Genomic DNA, 13,757 nt, shown 5'->3' with positions numbered 1-13,757 from the left:
TGTTCTCTGTGTTTCCTCTCCAGTTTCCTGGCATTTAACACTGACACAGTGGGCCATCTCACCTTTCTGCTAAAAGCAGTGGATTTTCGAGAAAGGGTTCTTCAGCGGAGTTTGGTGTCCAGGATTTACCATAAGGTAAAGCTACTATTACATCTGTTTCCTTCTGATGAGTCTGCAAGGCGTAGCTGACTCCATGCTGACTTTAACTAGGGGATGACTCTGCATACTCAGAAGCTTGGGGAAGTGGTCAGGGCTCTTCAGGCTGCCTTCCAGGGCAGTCTTGCCTGCTCCAGAGGCATGACACTACTATTTAACCCTTTGTGTCCTGTTCTGGAATCCCACTGGTAAGCATCACTTGGCACCATGGCAGGGGGCAGTGTCGTGCTTTTCATTGGAAATATAATGTTCTGATGTAGAGCGAATATGTTGTCCTCTGGAGAAAATGTGTCCATTGAACATATGTAAAATTAGCAACGTGTTGACCTGCGGTGCACTGTATTTCCTGTTGAGGAATCCATGGGTTTCTGTGAAAACATAATTCAACATGTGGGGACATGGCTCAGTTCTTAAAGCGGTTACCACACAAGCACGAGGCCCTAAGTTTGTGTGGCTAGTCCCCTCCCAGGCACACCCAAAGCTGAGGGTGATAGCACACGCTTGTATAACCAGGGCTGGAGAGATGGAAGCAAGAGTTTACCTGGGGCTTCCTAGTCAGTGAGTTCCTCGTTCAATGAGAGACCCTGTCTCAAACATAAGAGAATGGAAAAGAGGAAGGGTTGAGGAAAACAGCTCATGTTGACTTCTGATTTCACACGCATGTGGACACACCTTTGTGGTTATCCACTCACCCACACAGGCCTACATACAGGTACCCACTCACAAACAAACACATATGAAAAATATATATATATAGCTTCATTGATAGCTATCAAGAGGAAATAGTTGTCAGGCACAGTGCCAGAGAGTTGGTTTGACGAAACACTCCAGGTCTGCGTGTTTCATCCTTTGGTCCAAGGCAATCGGTCAACGAGATCCCAGAAAGCTTCGCACATCCTTTCTTGATCCTGAGTCAGTGCTCAGGGCTGAAGAGCCAGGCAATGGAGAGTGGATCTTCTTCCGTACTGGAACTAGATGCTCAGAGGACCAGACCTGAGTCCCTAGAACTCTCTTTCGATCTACCTCTTTTCATATCAGTTACATAGTGATGTCACCTCATCCCACACAAAGGAGCCAGGAATATAGAGGGTGCAGTGTGTATAGAGACCAGCATTCTCTCAGGAAATACGCTGAAGGCAGAGGATTCCTGGAAACACATGAGCAGTTAAGACTCACGCTTATGAAACAGAGCCACGTTGGGTAAGAACTCATAAGAAGCTAGGCTCGGGGGTGAGCACGGTCCATCTTCCAGTCAGAGATATGAGGTGATGCTCTGCCGACCACAATGGCACAGTCAAGCGATTTACACCACTCTGCACACCCTGGCCTTTTCATAATGGAGTCAGCTGCAGAGTGGGAAGTCTATAACCCAGGGCAAAGATGCATCCCAGGGAACGGAGGACACTCAACCTACAAAGCATCTTCTAGACACTGTAGAAGAAAAGGTGGGAGATGAAATTGCAAGAGAGGAAAAAGATTACAACAATCCAACCAGTGGGAAATCCCAAAATGCCAGAACAAAGAGAGCCACAGTAATAATCACAGACATGATGGAACAATACTTCCTTTGTATTTAAAAAACGTGTTCATTGCTGGAAAACCCGTGCATATACCCTGCATGTTAGTTGCTTTTCTGACTGCCTTATAAAATACCTGACAAAAATAGCTAAAAGAAGGGTTTGCTTTGGCTCTCAGTTTGAGGGTGCTTATCCATCATAGCAGTGGAGGCATGGCCTCCAGAGCTTGAGGCAGCCAGCCATATGTGCCTAACGTGAGTGCATGGCTCATTCCCTTCCTTTATATCCAGCCCGGCCCTTGGGATCATACTGCCTGCGTTCAGGGTAGACCTTTCCTTCTCAGTTAGCCCTTTCTAGAAATACCCCCCTAGATGCACATGCAGGTGTGTCTTCACGGTGATTCTGCCGCTCTTATTTCTATTCCCCACATAGTAGAGATGCTCTAAGATTTGCTAAACATTCAGAAATATTTTCTGTTTACAGTTCTTCTCTGCCTGGGGAGAAGTAATCGTTTTCATTAGTGTCTAGTCTGATTGCGAGAGAAGAAAACTTTCACATATGCGAGTATGTTTAGCAAACATCAAATAAACACTAGGCAAAGGATGTGCTGAAAAAACTGGAGAGGGCTCTAGAGCCCGACAGCTAGCATTTGTTGCTGCCAAACTTCAGCGTCCTCTTCTGTAATTTAGAATAATAAGGCTGCGTACAATGCAAATGTGCTGCCTGCTGGAATACCACTGGATATGCAAAGCAGCCGCGGAAGCTCTAACTCTTGCATTCATGTTAATTACCCAAGTTTCTATCGTCCTGTAACCTGTTTATAGACAATACGATTAAATATTCATAGCACACAGAAGTTTCAAGGGCTAATTAGAAAAGAGACCATGAAGATTATCAAGCAGGCTCCTGCCTTGGGGAAAGTCCACATCTAGTTTTCGCCTGAGGCGAAATTAAGACAAAACCTATAAGGTCAGTAGAAAGAATACGGACATTTATTCTTTTAGTGTTTAGTTTTCACTCATCAGCTGGCTACGAGTGGGCTTGTGTTTGCTTCCATAAATGAATTGGATATTGTAATAAAATGATTCTTATCAGCAGTTTGGACATCTAACCTAAGCAGAGCTGGTTCAACGGTCTTTGACTAGTGGTTAAAGAAGGGAAAATTCATCTAGCATCCACAGTTTTCCTGAAAACAGCTGGAATATTTGGCTCAGAGTTTTTCAGATGAAAAGGCAAAGCCATGAGGGCTTCGGGAATCTGCGTGTCTTCCTAGTTCTTTGGTAAAACCTTGACTTTTTTTATTTCCTCAAAAGCTCATTCCATTAGAGCCATGCTTGGCCAACCTTCTCAGTGCTTTGGACAGCCACTCTACCCCCACCCTGTAGTGACAAGAGGGTCCTACAGCAGATCCAGCCTGTGCAATCACTTGACAACGTGTTTCTCTGCCCAGAGTGGTCAGGGTTTCTCTTCAGAGTCCCAGGGAAGCTTTTCTGCTTTGCTAGTGACATTGGAGAGCACTGATCCCCTGAGCTCCCATACAGGCTCATTTCTCCAGTTTTCCAAACTTGGGGTGCAAGGGCTGTTCATAGTTGCTGCCTCAGTTCCCCACGGGTAGGAGAAAATAGAAACCAATGAGCGATAGCTTGTCACATTGAGAGTATCACGTCACGAAAAGCCGCCACTCTACAGGGAAGCTCTGTGGACAAGAAGATGGAGCATCAGTAATTGGTATGTTTGAAAAAACTACTTTGCTTGCAAAGGTACATTACAGAAGCTGGATGGGTGGTGGGGTGAGAATGTGGTAAGTGAACTAATCCTGGCTAGTCTGGACTTAGTTCACAGACTGCCTCTCATCACCAGTAGCATTCTCTCGCATTAGATGTATCTCTTTTTATCTTATTTTTTGTGGTTTCTTTAGTTTTTAAGAATTTCATAGATATGTATAGTGTATTTGCATTATTTTCATTCATCCTTTCACCCCCTCTGTCTCTGCCTTCCCCCTTCCTCTTATATCCATGACTTATTTTCATAACATAGCCATGGTTGTTACATAGATGGAACAATATGTTTACTGCTGACCACTTGGGACCAGATAACCTATCAGATGATGCGTGCTGGAGAAAACCAGTTCTCTCTCTCTCTCAGAAGCTATTGACTGCCTGGAGCTCTTCCCACAGGGGGTAGGAATTTTTCCAACACCTGTTGCCATTAGGCAGGGCCTATTTAGGCCACAATGTGTTGAGATTTCACAGGTGCAGCGTCCCTGTCAAGCCAAGAATCCACGATTTTTCAGCAGTCCCAGTCCTCTGGTTCTTACAGGCTTTCTGTCTCCTCTGCCTCTCTGTTCCCCACACCTTAGATGCGGAGGTTGTGTTGTATGTGTACCAAGTGGGGCTGAACATCCTGGTCACTTGCTCTCCACATTTTGACCAGTTGTGGATCTCTGTAATAGCCTCCATTGGTGGCCAAAAAGAAACTACCTTGTTGAAGGGGGTCTCCCTTTTTCTATTGCCATGATAAACCACCATGTCCAAAGCAACTTATAAAATAAGTGCTTGATTTGGAGCTTGTCCTTGCAGAGAGTTAGAGTCTGTGAGCATCATGACAGAGAGTGTGGCAGCGGGCAGGCAGGTGTGGTGCTGGAGCAGGAGCTGAGAGCTCACATCTTTAGCTGCAAGCAGGAGGCAGAGAGAGGCAGGGAGATAAGTGAGAATGGAATGAGCCTTTTGAACCCTCAAAGTTCACCTCCAGTGACACACTTCTTCTAATAAGACCACACCTCCTAATCCTTCCTGAACAGTTCTACCGCCTGGGGTCCTAGCATTCAATCATATGACTCTATGGGGCCATTCCCATCGAAACCACCACAAAGGGCAATAGCTACACTGACCTATGGCTATAAGGATAAGTATTTAGAGTATGGTTAGAAGCTTTGTTGGTTTAGGAAAATGGCAATACTATTTTCCTCTAGGGTCTGTGACTCCTCCAGACACAGGTAGTTGGTTGAGTTTACAGTAGGAGCCTCTGCTTTAGAGGGTGTAGGAATTCACTGGAAAAGATTGTTTTCAGAAAGCTGGTGCAGGCTCTCCTCCACCACACCACAAGGCCAAGTTGAAAGGGAAGGGGAGTGGTATGCAAGCAAGCATCAGGACTTAACATCAAATCCAAGGCAGTAAACTGATTTGGAAACAAATACATACTACCATTGATTTTCCTTATTCGGAGATAGGGATGGAGAGTTAGTGGAGGCTGGAAACAAGGTTGCTAGAAGTGTAACTATGTAGAGCTTTCTATTTAGACAATTACTCTCGCTCTGGTTCTTATTGTCATGAATGCACAGCCTGAGTACTCCGCCTGTGTAGGACTTAAAGTAGATCTTTGAAATGGAAGGACAACACAGCACTTCTGCAGGCAATGGCAGTCGTTCTGCTTGCTACAAGTTCAGCCCTGACAATACTTTGCTCATGTCTATCAGTTGAGGCCAGGACTCTCCTCTGCACTATTATCTATAGAAAAGACAAACTGCCCGTGTTGGCGACTGGATGGCCCATGAGTGGCACATGCCCATGAGAAGGGCAATTAGGACATCCCTCAACCAAGGAGCTTCACAAACACTGGTTAGGAGGCAGCTGATGGATCTAGGAAAACATGATCGTCAGTCAGCCCAGATAGAATCCACCACTTACTGTACCCATGTGAGGGTCCAGATAGAACGGTGACCATCAGTCTGCTTGTGAAATTTAAAAGACTCATTTTTATTATGTTCAATTATGTATTCCTGTGTGTTTGGGGCGGGGGCTGGGGTTAGGTGCAAGTGAGTGCAGGCACCTGTGGAGGCCGGAGGCAGTGGATCCCATTGGAACTTGAGTTATAGGTGGTTGTGGTTCACCTGGTGTGGGTGCTGGGAACTACAGGGTTCTCTGCAAGAGCAGCACTTGCTGGTAACTACCGCGCCATCTTTCTAGTCCTAGTTCTTAAGTTTTAAAACAAACAGGTTGGATAGATGGCTCCATGGCTAAAAGCATATTACATATCACATACTGCTCTTTCAGAGTGCCTGGCTTCCATTCCAAGCATCCATGTAGGGTGTCAGCCTGCAACTCCAGCTCCTCAAACTCTATCGTCCTCGCCTGACCTCCACAGACGCTGCGCGCACCTGCTGATGTGTACCTCTGAATGCATCATTAAGAGTAAAAGTAAAATTAATCAAACAAAAAACACACATGGTGACTGGAAAAAGCAGATACTTTCCTGAAGGTCTCTTGACACATAAAAAGCAAAAGTTTTGCTTTAAACATAGATCATTAGAGTCAGAAAGTGGAATGTTTGCAAGTTTGTGAAAAACTGCGGCCTCCTCTCAGTTGACTAGTGTGTAAAGCTTCTGGAATGTAAAACAGCTTCTTATTGGTCAGTGAGAGATTAGGGTTTAAATCCTGAGTCAGGGAAGAGGTGACATGGCCAGGGAAGGAGTAGGTAGTGGCCTGGAGAGTTCTGGGAACAGAGAGGCAGGAAACTTCAAGGCAGGTTGCATTCAACTCCCAGCTTTCATTGCTCTCAAGATTTGCATAGCTCCTCCCTTTTTTGTTGTGGCCATCATTACTTTTTTAAAGCCCACTTAATAAATTCTCTCTCTCTTTCACACACACATACACACACACACACACACGTTTTGTTCCTTAGAGAACCCCGACTAAAATGTGTCATGAAAAATACCCCTTTTACATGTTCTTTTTCTTACTGTCTTGCTCCTTTCTCTGCCCACAGCAACTCAGAAAACGAGTCAATATTAGGATTCACATTTTCTCTTTATTTTTACTTTTCCCCTCGCTTCCAACTCTTTTTGTGGATGACTTTTCCTGGAAAGAAATTAGCAAGTGTCTGCTCATTCCAGACAGAACACCTTGACAGAACAAAGAGATGACCCCCACCCCCATGTCTAGCCTAGCGAATCCGTGGGATTCACTACAGAATGAATAGATGAGGAGTGACTGAAGGCAGGACGTCACTGAAAAGCCTGCCTCAGAATAGGTCATGACAGCTGGGAATCTTCCTCTCAGCAGTTGTTCCGACTTATACAGCCTGTGCAGAGACCTTGTAAACTGTAAGTTTTAGAGGCTTCCTGTGCTTCATAAGTTGTGTTTACTTCCTGGGTCTTATGAGCTTCCCTCCTCCCTCCAGGGAGGGGTGTTTCTGTTTGGAGGAAATAGTCACATAATATCCTCCTTTTCTCATACACAGAGCTGAAGTTATCTTTCCTAGGAGGGACTAGAAAGGTAAAGAGGAAGTCAAAATAAAAAAGAGAGTGGGAAAGGAAATTGCACTCCTGATAGCTACAGGGAGGAGTGGCCATTTCCATGGGAGTACAGGAGCTTGGATCCTTGAGATCTTATTATTAGACCCATTCCTTATAGGCAGTTAGCCTGGGACCCAGAGTCCCTGGTTTCTTTGTGTGTCGGTCACCAGTGGCAGGGAAGGGTCAGAAGTGGGACTGCAAAGACAGTGTCCTTTCCTGTTGGTGGGTCCTTCTTACCGCCGTTGCTACCGGCTGACTTCTTGACTAGGAAGTCTCTGTTTTCCCTATCCCTGCACATATTACTTGGAAACAAAAAACTTCTCCCCAAGTTATCCATCAGTGAATTCCTATTTATATCAGAATGGATTTGTAGATAATTATTTTATACTTTGAGTTATAATCCAATAATGTTGATCAAATTGTTCCCAGTTGTGGTCATGGTGAGCAGCTTTGTTGCAGTTGGTCTCTGTGTCCCTTTGTTGAACACCCCATCACTATGTTTCCTTCCTCCTTCCCTCCTTTCCTCCCTCCCTTCCTGAGCATTTTCTTGCTTCCTGGTTTGTCTTGCTTCATTACTGGCAACTCTGTAACAGTCACTTCTTGAAGGAGCTCAAATCCAGTGTCTTGTCCTCGGGTTCTCTCTGCTTCCTATTCAAGGCCATAGAATAAATATAAATATGAGCATACATTGAGTCATGTTCATTAGAAATCACAGGGGTTTAAGGGTAACTTCAACCTCATATACAAACAACAGGGATCGCTCTGATGTCACTCTCCTGTCTGCTGTTTCTTGCTTATTTGCGAATTCCCAGGACATATGTTAAGAACGTAACAGAATTGCTCCTGGTGGGGAACACATTAACTAACGAGGATGCAGTATTCTTCTCTGAAACATTAGCCCTAAGAATCCAAACAGCGTCTCTAACATTTAATTATCAATCGTTCTACTCTCTGTTTGTAGTCTTCTTTCAAGTCTGCCTATATCCTGGCTGGTGTATACCCTCTTTTTCCTCTCTTTGAAAATTATTATTATCAAGGTCTCTATAAAAACCCGTGAAGCTCCCTAGCCTCGCTGCTGTGCAGAAAGCTGCATTTCAGGGAACTCTTGCTCCTTTCTCATCCGCATAACTCCGTTCTTTGGCGTTTCTTTCTGTTATGGTTTGAAGCTGAAATAGCCCTCTGCAGTCTGAAGTGTTGAAGACTTAGCTCCTCTCAGGCAGTTCTTGAGAGGTGACTGAGGACTCAGACATGGTCCATGGAGTAAGCCATTGGCGGATCTGCAGTTTGGTGGTACTATTGATCAGTGGCGGAAACTAGAAGGTAGGTCTTAGTGGGAGGAACTGGGTCACTAGGGCTGTGCCCCTGAAGAGTCTCTCTCTCTCTCTCTGTGTGTTTTTCTCCCTCCCTTCCTCCTTCCCTCCCTCTCTTCCCTTCCTCTTCCAGTCACCATGAAGTGAGCATACTCTGATGTTCTGTTTCATCATAACCCAGAAACAATAGACCGCTTGTGCGTCTCAGGGATTGCGTCCTGATGAGGAAGAGTGTGGGCTCACCTTTCTCATCCTCACTACCATACTTCCATGTCTTCCTTTCCCCCTTTGCTTCCCTTTAGCAGTATTTCTTTCCCACAAATGAGTGTAGTACGCACGTGTGCCTGCTCATAAAGCCATTTTTTTCTATGGCCGGTCACCTTCCTTAGACTTGTTTCTCCCCCTTAACAGCACACCCCAAATGCACCATGAGGGCCTAGACATCCCCGCTACATCTTCCTGCGCTGCAGAGTCATCTCTTTGTGGCTGTATCTCAGCTCACTGAGCCTCTCTCATGTGTTTGATTTCCCACTTAGCATTTTGTAACTACTGAAACTGCACGTAGAGGGAGAGGTGATGTCAGGCGTGTCTACTTCCTCATCCACAGAACAGAAACTGTTCGCATGCTTTTCTTCTCACTGCTTTGATGGGTGGTGGATGTTATCTCCATGCTGCCTGCGCGCGTGCGTGCGTGTGTGTGTGTGTGTGTGTGCGCGCGCGTGCGTGCGTGTGTGCGTGTGCGCGTGTGTGTGTGCACGCGCGCGTGTGTGTGTGTGTGTGTGTGTGTGTGTGTGTGCAGCTTTTGTCTGTGTGGGGGCTACTTCAGTTTCTCTTGTGTTTTCCCTCCTCCATAAAATTCTGATATTTTGCCCAACAATTTTTTCTGTGCTGAGTACTGAACCAAAATATCCTCTTTCTCTTAAAAAAAAAAACTTCTGAATTATTTGAATATTAAGCAACACATCAAGAAATACTCTATGAAGAAAAAAACATAAAAAAATAATGATTTTAAAAAGAATAGTTAAGGGGAAAAGTATGTTAATCAGAATGATAATAAAATTACAGCATACCAAATTCTATGGAGAGGACAAGGTATAGATTGAAATAAAAAAGCTTGAAACAAATGATGTAAACTGCCACCTTAAAGGGCAGAAATAAAATAATAGATTAGTAGAGAGAGCAACAAAAATAAGAGAAATATAAAACACAGGGAGAAACATCAGCAAACTTAAAAGTCTCTTCTTTGAAATGATTAACAGAATTGATTGACCCCTTGCAACACTGATCAAGAAACAGAGGGGCCAAGTGTGAGCAAGTGATATCAGGAACAAAGAAGGAATACGCTGACATCTTGACACACACTCCGGGTTCTGCAGTATGGTACAGCATAGACAAACATGAGCAATGTGGTCAAGACAGGGTTAGGAGAAAATCCTGGAGAAACAACTCCAGCCAGGAGCAATGGCACACACCTTTGATCACAACACTCAGGAGGGAGAAACAAGTGGACATCTGTGAATTAGAGGCCAGCCTGGTCTACAGAGCAAGTTCCAGGACAGCCAGACCTACACAGAGAAACCCTGTCTCAAAAAACAAAAACAAAAAACAAAACAAAACAACCCCCCCCAAAAAAAACAAAAAAGCAACAACAACAAACAAACAAAAACTCAAATGCTAACAAAAAATAAAAGATCTGAAAGTATTTTTAAATGAATTTGGTTTTTAAGAAAACATTGCTCTAACTGAAAAGCTCCAGGTTTATGTCATTTTCTTGTTGAACCCTGCCTTTCATTTTAAACACAGCAGTGCTGTCTCTGCTAGGCAGTGTTTCGACACTTTGCTGCAAAGACACAATATAACAAGGAAAAGATTGATCTTGGCCCACAGTTTCTGAGGCCTCAGGCCATGCTAACTGGCATTCCCTTCCACACTGTGCTAAGTCAGAGCATTGTGATACAGGGTGTGGCAGTTTACCCTCAGCAGCCAGGAAGCAGAAGGAAGAAAAGGAGAGGCTGCAGACTGTGTTTTGAGGCTGTCCTAGTCCAGTCGTGGGAACATTGATATGAAGCTGCACACATCACCAGAGCACTGCAAGGTCCACTTAGCCATACATATTTGCTCATTCAATTTCTGACAAACATGAAATAAGTTCATTGATGAAGAGAGAATGTTGGAGGAGGTCGCTTGTTCTTTCTGACCTCCCAGATAGCTTAGACCCAAAATAATCACATAGAAACTGTATTAATTAAATCACTGCTTGGCCCATTAGCTCTAGCTTCTTATTGTCTAAGTCTTACATATTAACTTAACACATTTCTATTAATCTGTATATCACCATGAGGTCATGGCCTACCGGCAAAGTTTCAGCACATCTATCTCTGGTAGCAGCTCCATGGCATCTCTCTGAGTCCACCTTCCTTCTCCCATGCTATAGGCCAAGCCAGTAAAAGCAACACATAGACAGAAGGACCTCCCACACCAAGTGGATTTTTTAAATAGTGACATAAAGTAGATTCTGAATGGAAAATGAACTGTTGACTGTTTCCTACTCAATATGGAAGTGCTCATTAAAGACCCGTCATAGACCTGAATAGAAGCAGGGAAACTATAAATTTCCAAAGAAAACAGGGAAGTATCATCAGCATTATGCTGGAAGCCAGAGTAAACAAAGATCTCTTAGAAAAACGGAAAGCACCCATCATTTACATTAGCTATCGATACACTGTTATTGTCTGAAAGCCAGTCATCAGAACAGAGGCAAACTCTAAGCCTTGGAGCAATTCCCCCAGTGTCTGTGTCTGGCACAAGCTTTTATCCAGAATGTGTGGAGAACTCTCGCGCTGCAATAGTGAAAAGATACAATCTGAGACAACTTTGCACAAAAGACTTGAAATCCACCTCATAAAAGAAGATAAAAGGAAAGCTAATGAGCATGTGAAACTGCCTGATCTTATTAGTCAGAGGGAGCCAGAAATCAAAACCACAACGAAGTACCAACACCCCGCCCACTGGCGCATTTCAACTGAAGTGCTCCATGGAGCTCAGCCAGCAGTGGTGCAGGGCAGCCCTGGGTCTCATAACTAAGACACTCGAAGGTGGAAACATAGGAGCTGGGGCTGTAGTGTGGTAGCAGAGTGCTCATTCATCTTCCATGCATGAGGCCCGGAGTTCAGTTCCCTGTTCTCTCTCTCTCTCTCTCTCTCTCTCTCTCTCTCTCTCTCTCTCTCTCTCTCTCCCTCTCCCTCTCCCTCTCCCTCTCCCTCTCCCTCTNTCCCTCTCCCTCTCCCTCTCCCCCCCTCTCTCTCTGTGTGTATCAAATACACAGCTATGTGGTTCATAAATAGCCTTATAGAGGACCGTTCATAGCAGTTTTATTAATAACCCCAAGTTGGAAACTGGAAACCGAATGTTTATAGATATGAAAACTAGAGAGGTAAATTGTGGTTGACTTCACAAGGTGAATCATGTGAAACAGCATGTGTGAATTTTACAGACACGCTTAGTGATATGAAAGAGTTTTACTGGCTGGTCCCATTTATGTGGCAGTCAAGGAGGGGAAAGACTAGCTGAGGGTGACGCAGTAGTCACCATCCAAGGGAGAGAGTGGTGTTGCGTGGGGAGGCTCCGAAGGGCCTGGGAGATGCTGTCTCTTGATTGGCATGGTTCCAATGAATATGTACACGTACAGAACTCACGGATGGGTGTTGGAGACATGACTCAGTCATTACAGTGCCTGCTGTACAAGCATGAGGACCTGAGTTCAATTCCTAGCATCCACTGTATTACACAGCTGTAGTCACAGTGCTGGGGAGGCAGAAATAAGGATCTTTGGGACTTCCTGGCCAGCTAGTCTTTCCAAATTGGGGAGCTCGGGGTTAAGCAAGAGAGTCTGTTTTTAACAAAATAAAGTGGGGGGCGGTGGAGATGGCTCAGAGGTAAAGAGCACCAGGTGCTCTTCCAGAGGCCCTGGGTTCAATTCTCGGCAACCACATGCTGGCTCACAACCATCTATAATAAGATCTGGTGCCCTCTCCTCGCAGGCAGAACACTGTATACATAATAAATCAATCAATCAATCTTCTTTTTTAAGTGAAGGGCAATTAAGATGGTACTGACATTGACCCAGACCCCCACATATAATCGTGTGAACATGTGCACATGCACATGCCTCCCCCAAACACTTTAAAAGGCATTGAGCTGCAAACTAAAGGTGATATGTCACACATCTAACTGTGCATATGGTATATGTATCTCAATGACAGGATTTAAAGGTCTAACTCAAACAGGGCATCTCGGCAGTTAGGCTGTATACATGAGAGTCCCTCCATTTTTCTATATAAGTTGTAAACTTTGAGGTCCTACAGGTGGCCCAACCTGTTGTCTCTTATAGACCGAGTGAGGAAAAGAATCAATGGCAAAGGACATCAGTGAGAATTCACTAGGGTCTGTTCTGTGCTGGGCTCTGTGTTAAACAATTTTCAGTGTCACATGGGAAAATGCCGTGGGTCCCCAGCAGCACGGAATCTAGACAGCACAGTGACAGACCAGAATGCGAGAGGCGAGGTGTGGAGGGCCAGCCCTGATGGCACACAGAGGAGCCAAAGAGTCTGGACATTCTTCTTGGGCCTTGATTTGAGGCCAGACCTCAGGAATCAGGTCTTTGGAGAGATGGTAAGGGTGGGGCCAGTCCTGATAGACCTGTAGTTCCTTGAAGAGCTTCCTGACCAGGGTTGACATAGGGACAGAAAAATTAGTTAATGCAACAATGTACCTGCCAGCCAGTTGGTGGTGGTGCATGCCTTTAACCCCAGCACTTGGGACGCAGAAGGAATTGGATCTCTGTGAGTTCAAGGTCAGCCTGGTCTACAAAGGGAGTTCCAGGACAGTCAGACACAGAAACCCTAAGAAAAAAAAGTGCAACCATCATTCCACTTCAGGCTGCCCTCTCCAAAGGCAGATCGTTGTGCTCTGCTGAGGTCACAGTCCTTGGCAGAGTTCTTGTCACTGCAGTTGTGAACTAGATGAAGGGAACCAATAAAGTGATCCTAGCGCATGCCCTCTGTGGTTTGATGCCAGCTCACTGGGGCAACCGCCCTCCTGCCTGCAGGGATGTCAGTTAGACCACAGGCAGGCAGGGAGCTTCTGCTTCCACCGGCCAGGTTGAAGCAGCTCACGTAATTGGGGATGAAGCATTTAAGTCCAAACACAGGAGTGACATGTCGAATCGGAGAACAGACTTGGTCTGTCCCCATCCAGGGGCACACATCTGGCCTGCGCACTCTGAAGACAGTGCTAACACCAGCTTTACTTCCTTGTTTCAGAGGCTGACAAGGGAGGGGAGAGGCCCCTTGCTGACTTAGAATCCTTCCTGGTAGCTCTTATAAACATGCCCAGATTCCCACTGGTCTCTTTCTTATGCTTACTGGCTACTCAGGCAGTTAGTGCTGGTTCCAGTGAGTGGATATTTAGTTTAGTAGGTAA

At 45.1% G+C, this 13,757-nt stretch overlaps 1 protein-coding gene across 1 annotated transcript in view; it reads left to right on the top strand.

Moving 5' to 3' along the window:
- Positions 1-13,757, top strand: part of Acoxl (acyl-CoA oxidase like) — a 258,813-nt gene that overhangs the window by 182,628 nt on the left and 62,428 nt on the right. Inside the window, exon 14 of the mRNA XM_050134390.1 lies at positions 24-135. Within this exon, the coding sequence (XP_049990347.1) occupies positions 24-135 (112 nt within the window). The remainder of the gene's footprint in view (positions 1-23; positions 136-13,757) is intronic.

The sequence above is a fragment of the Alexandromys fortis genome, unplaced genomic scaffold, assembly GCF_014885135.2.
Source record: "Alexandromys fortis isolate MF-2015 unplaced genomic scaffold, M_Fortis_MF-2015_v1.1 scaffold_6, whole genome shotgun sequence".
NCBI lineage: Eukaryota > Metazoa > Chordata > Mammalia > Rodentia > Cricetidae > Alexandromys > Alexandromys fortis.
This window is presented reverse-complemented; position numbering and strand designations above follow the sequence as displayed.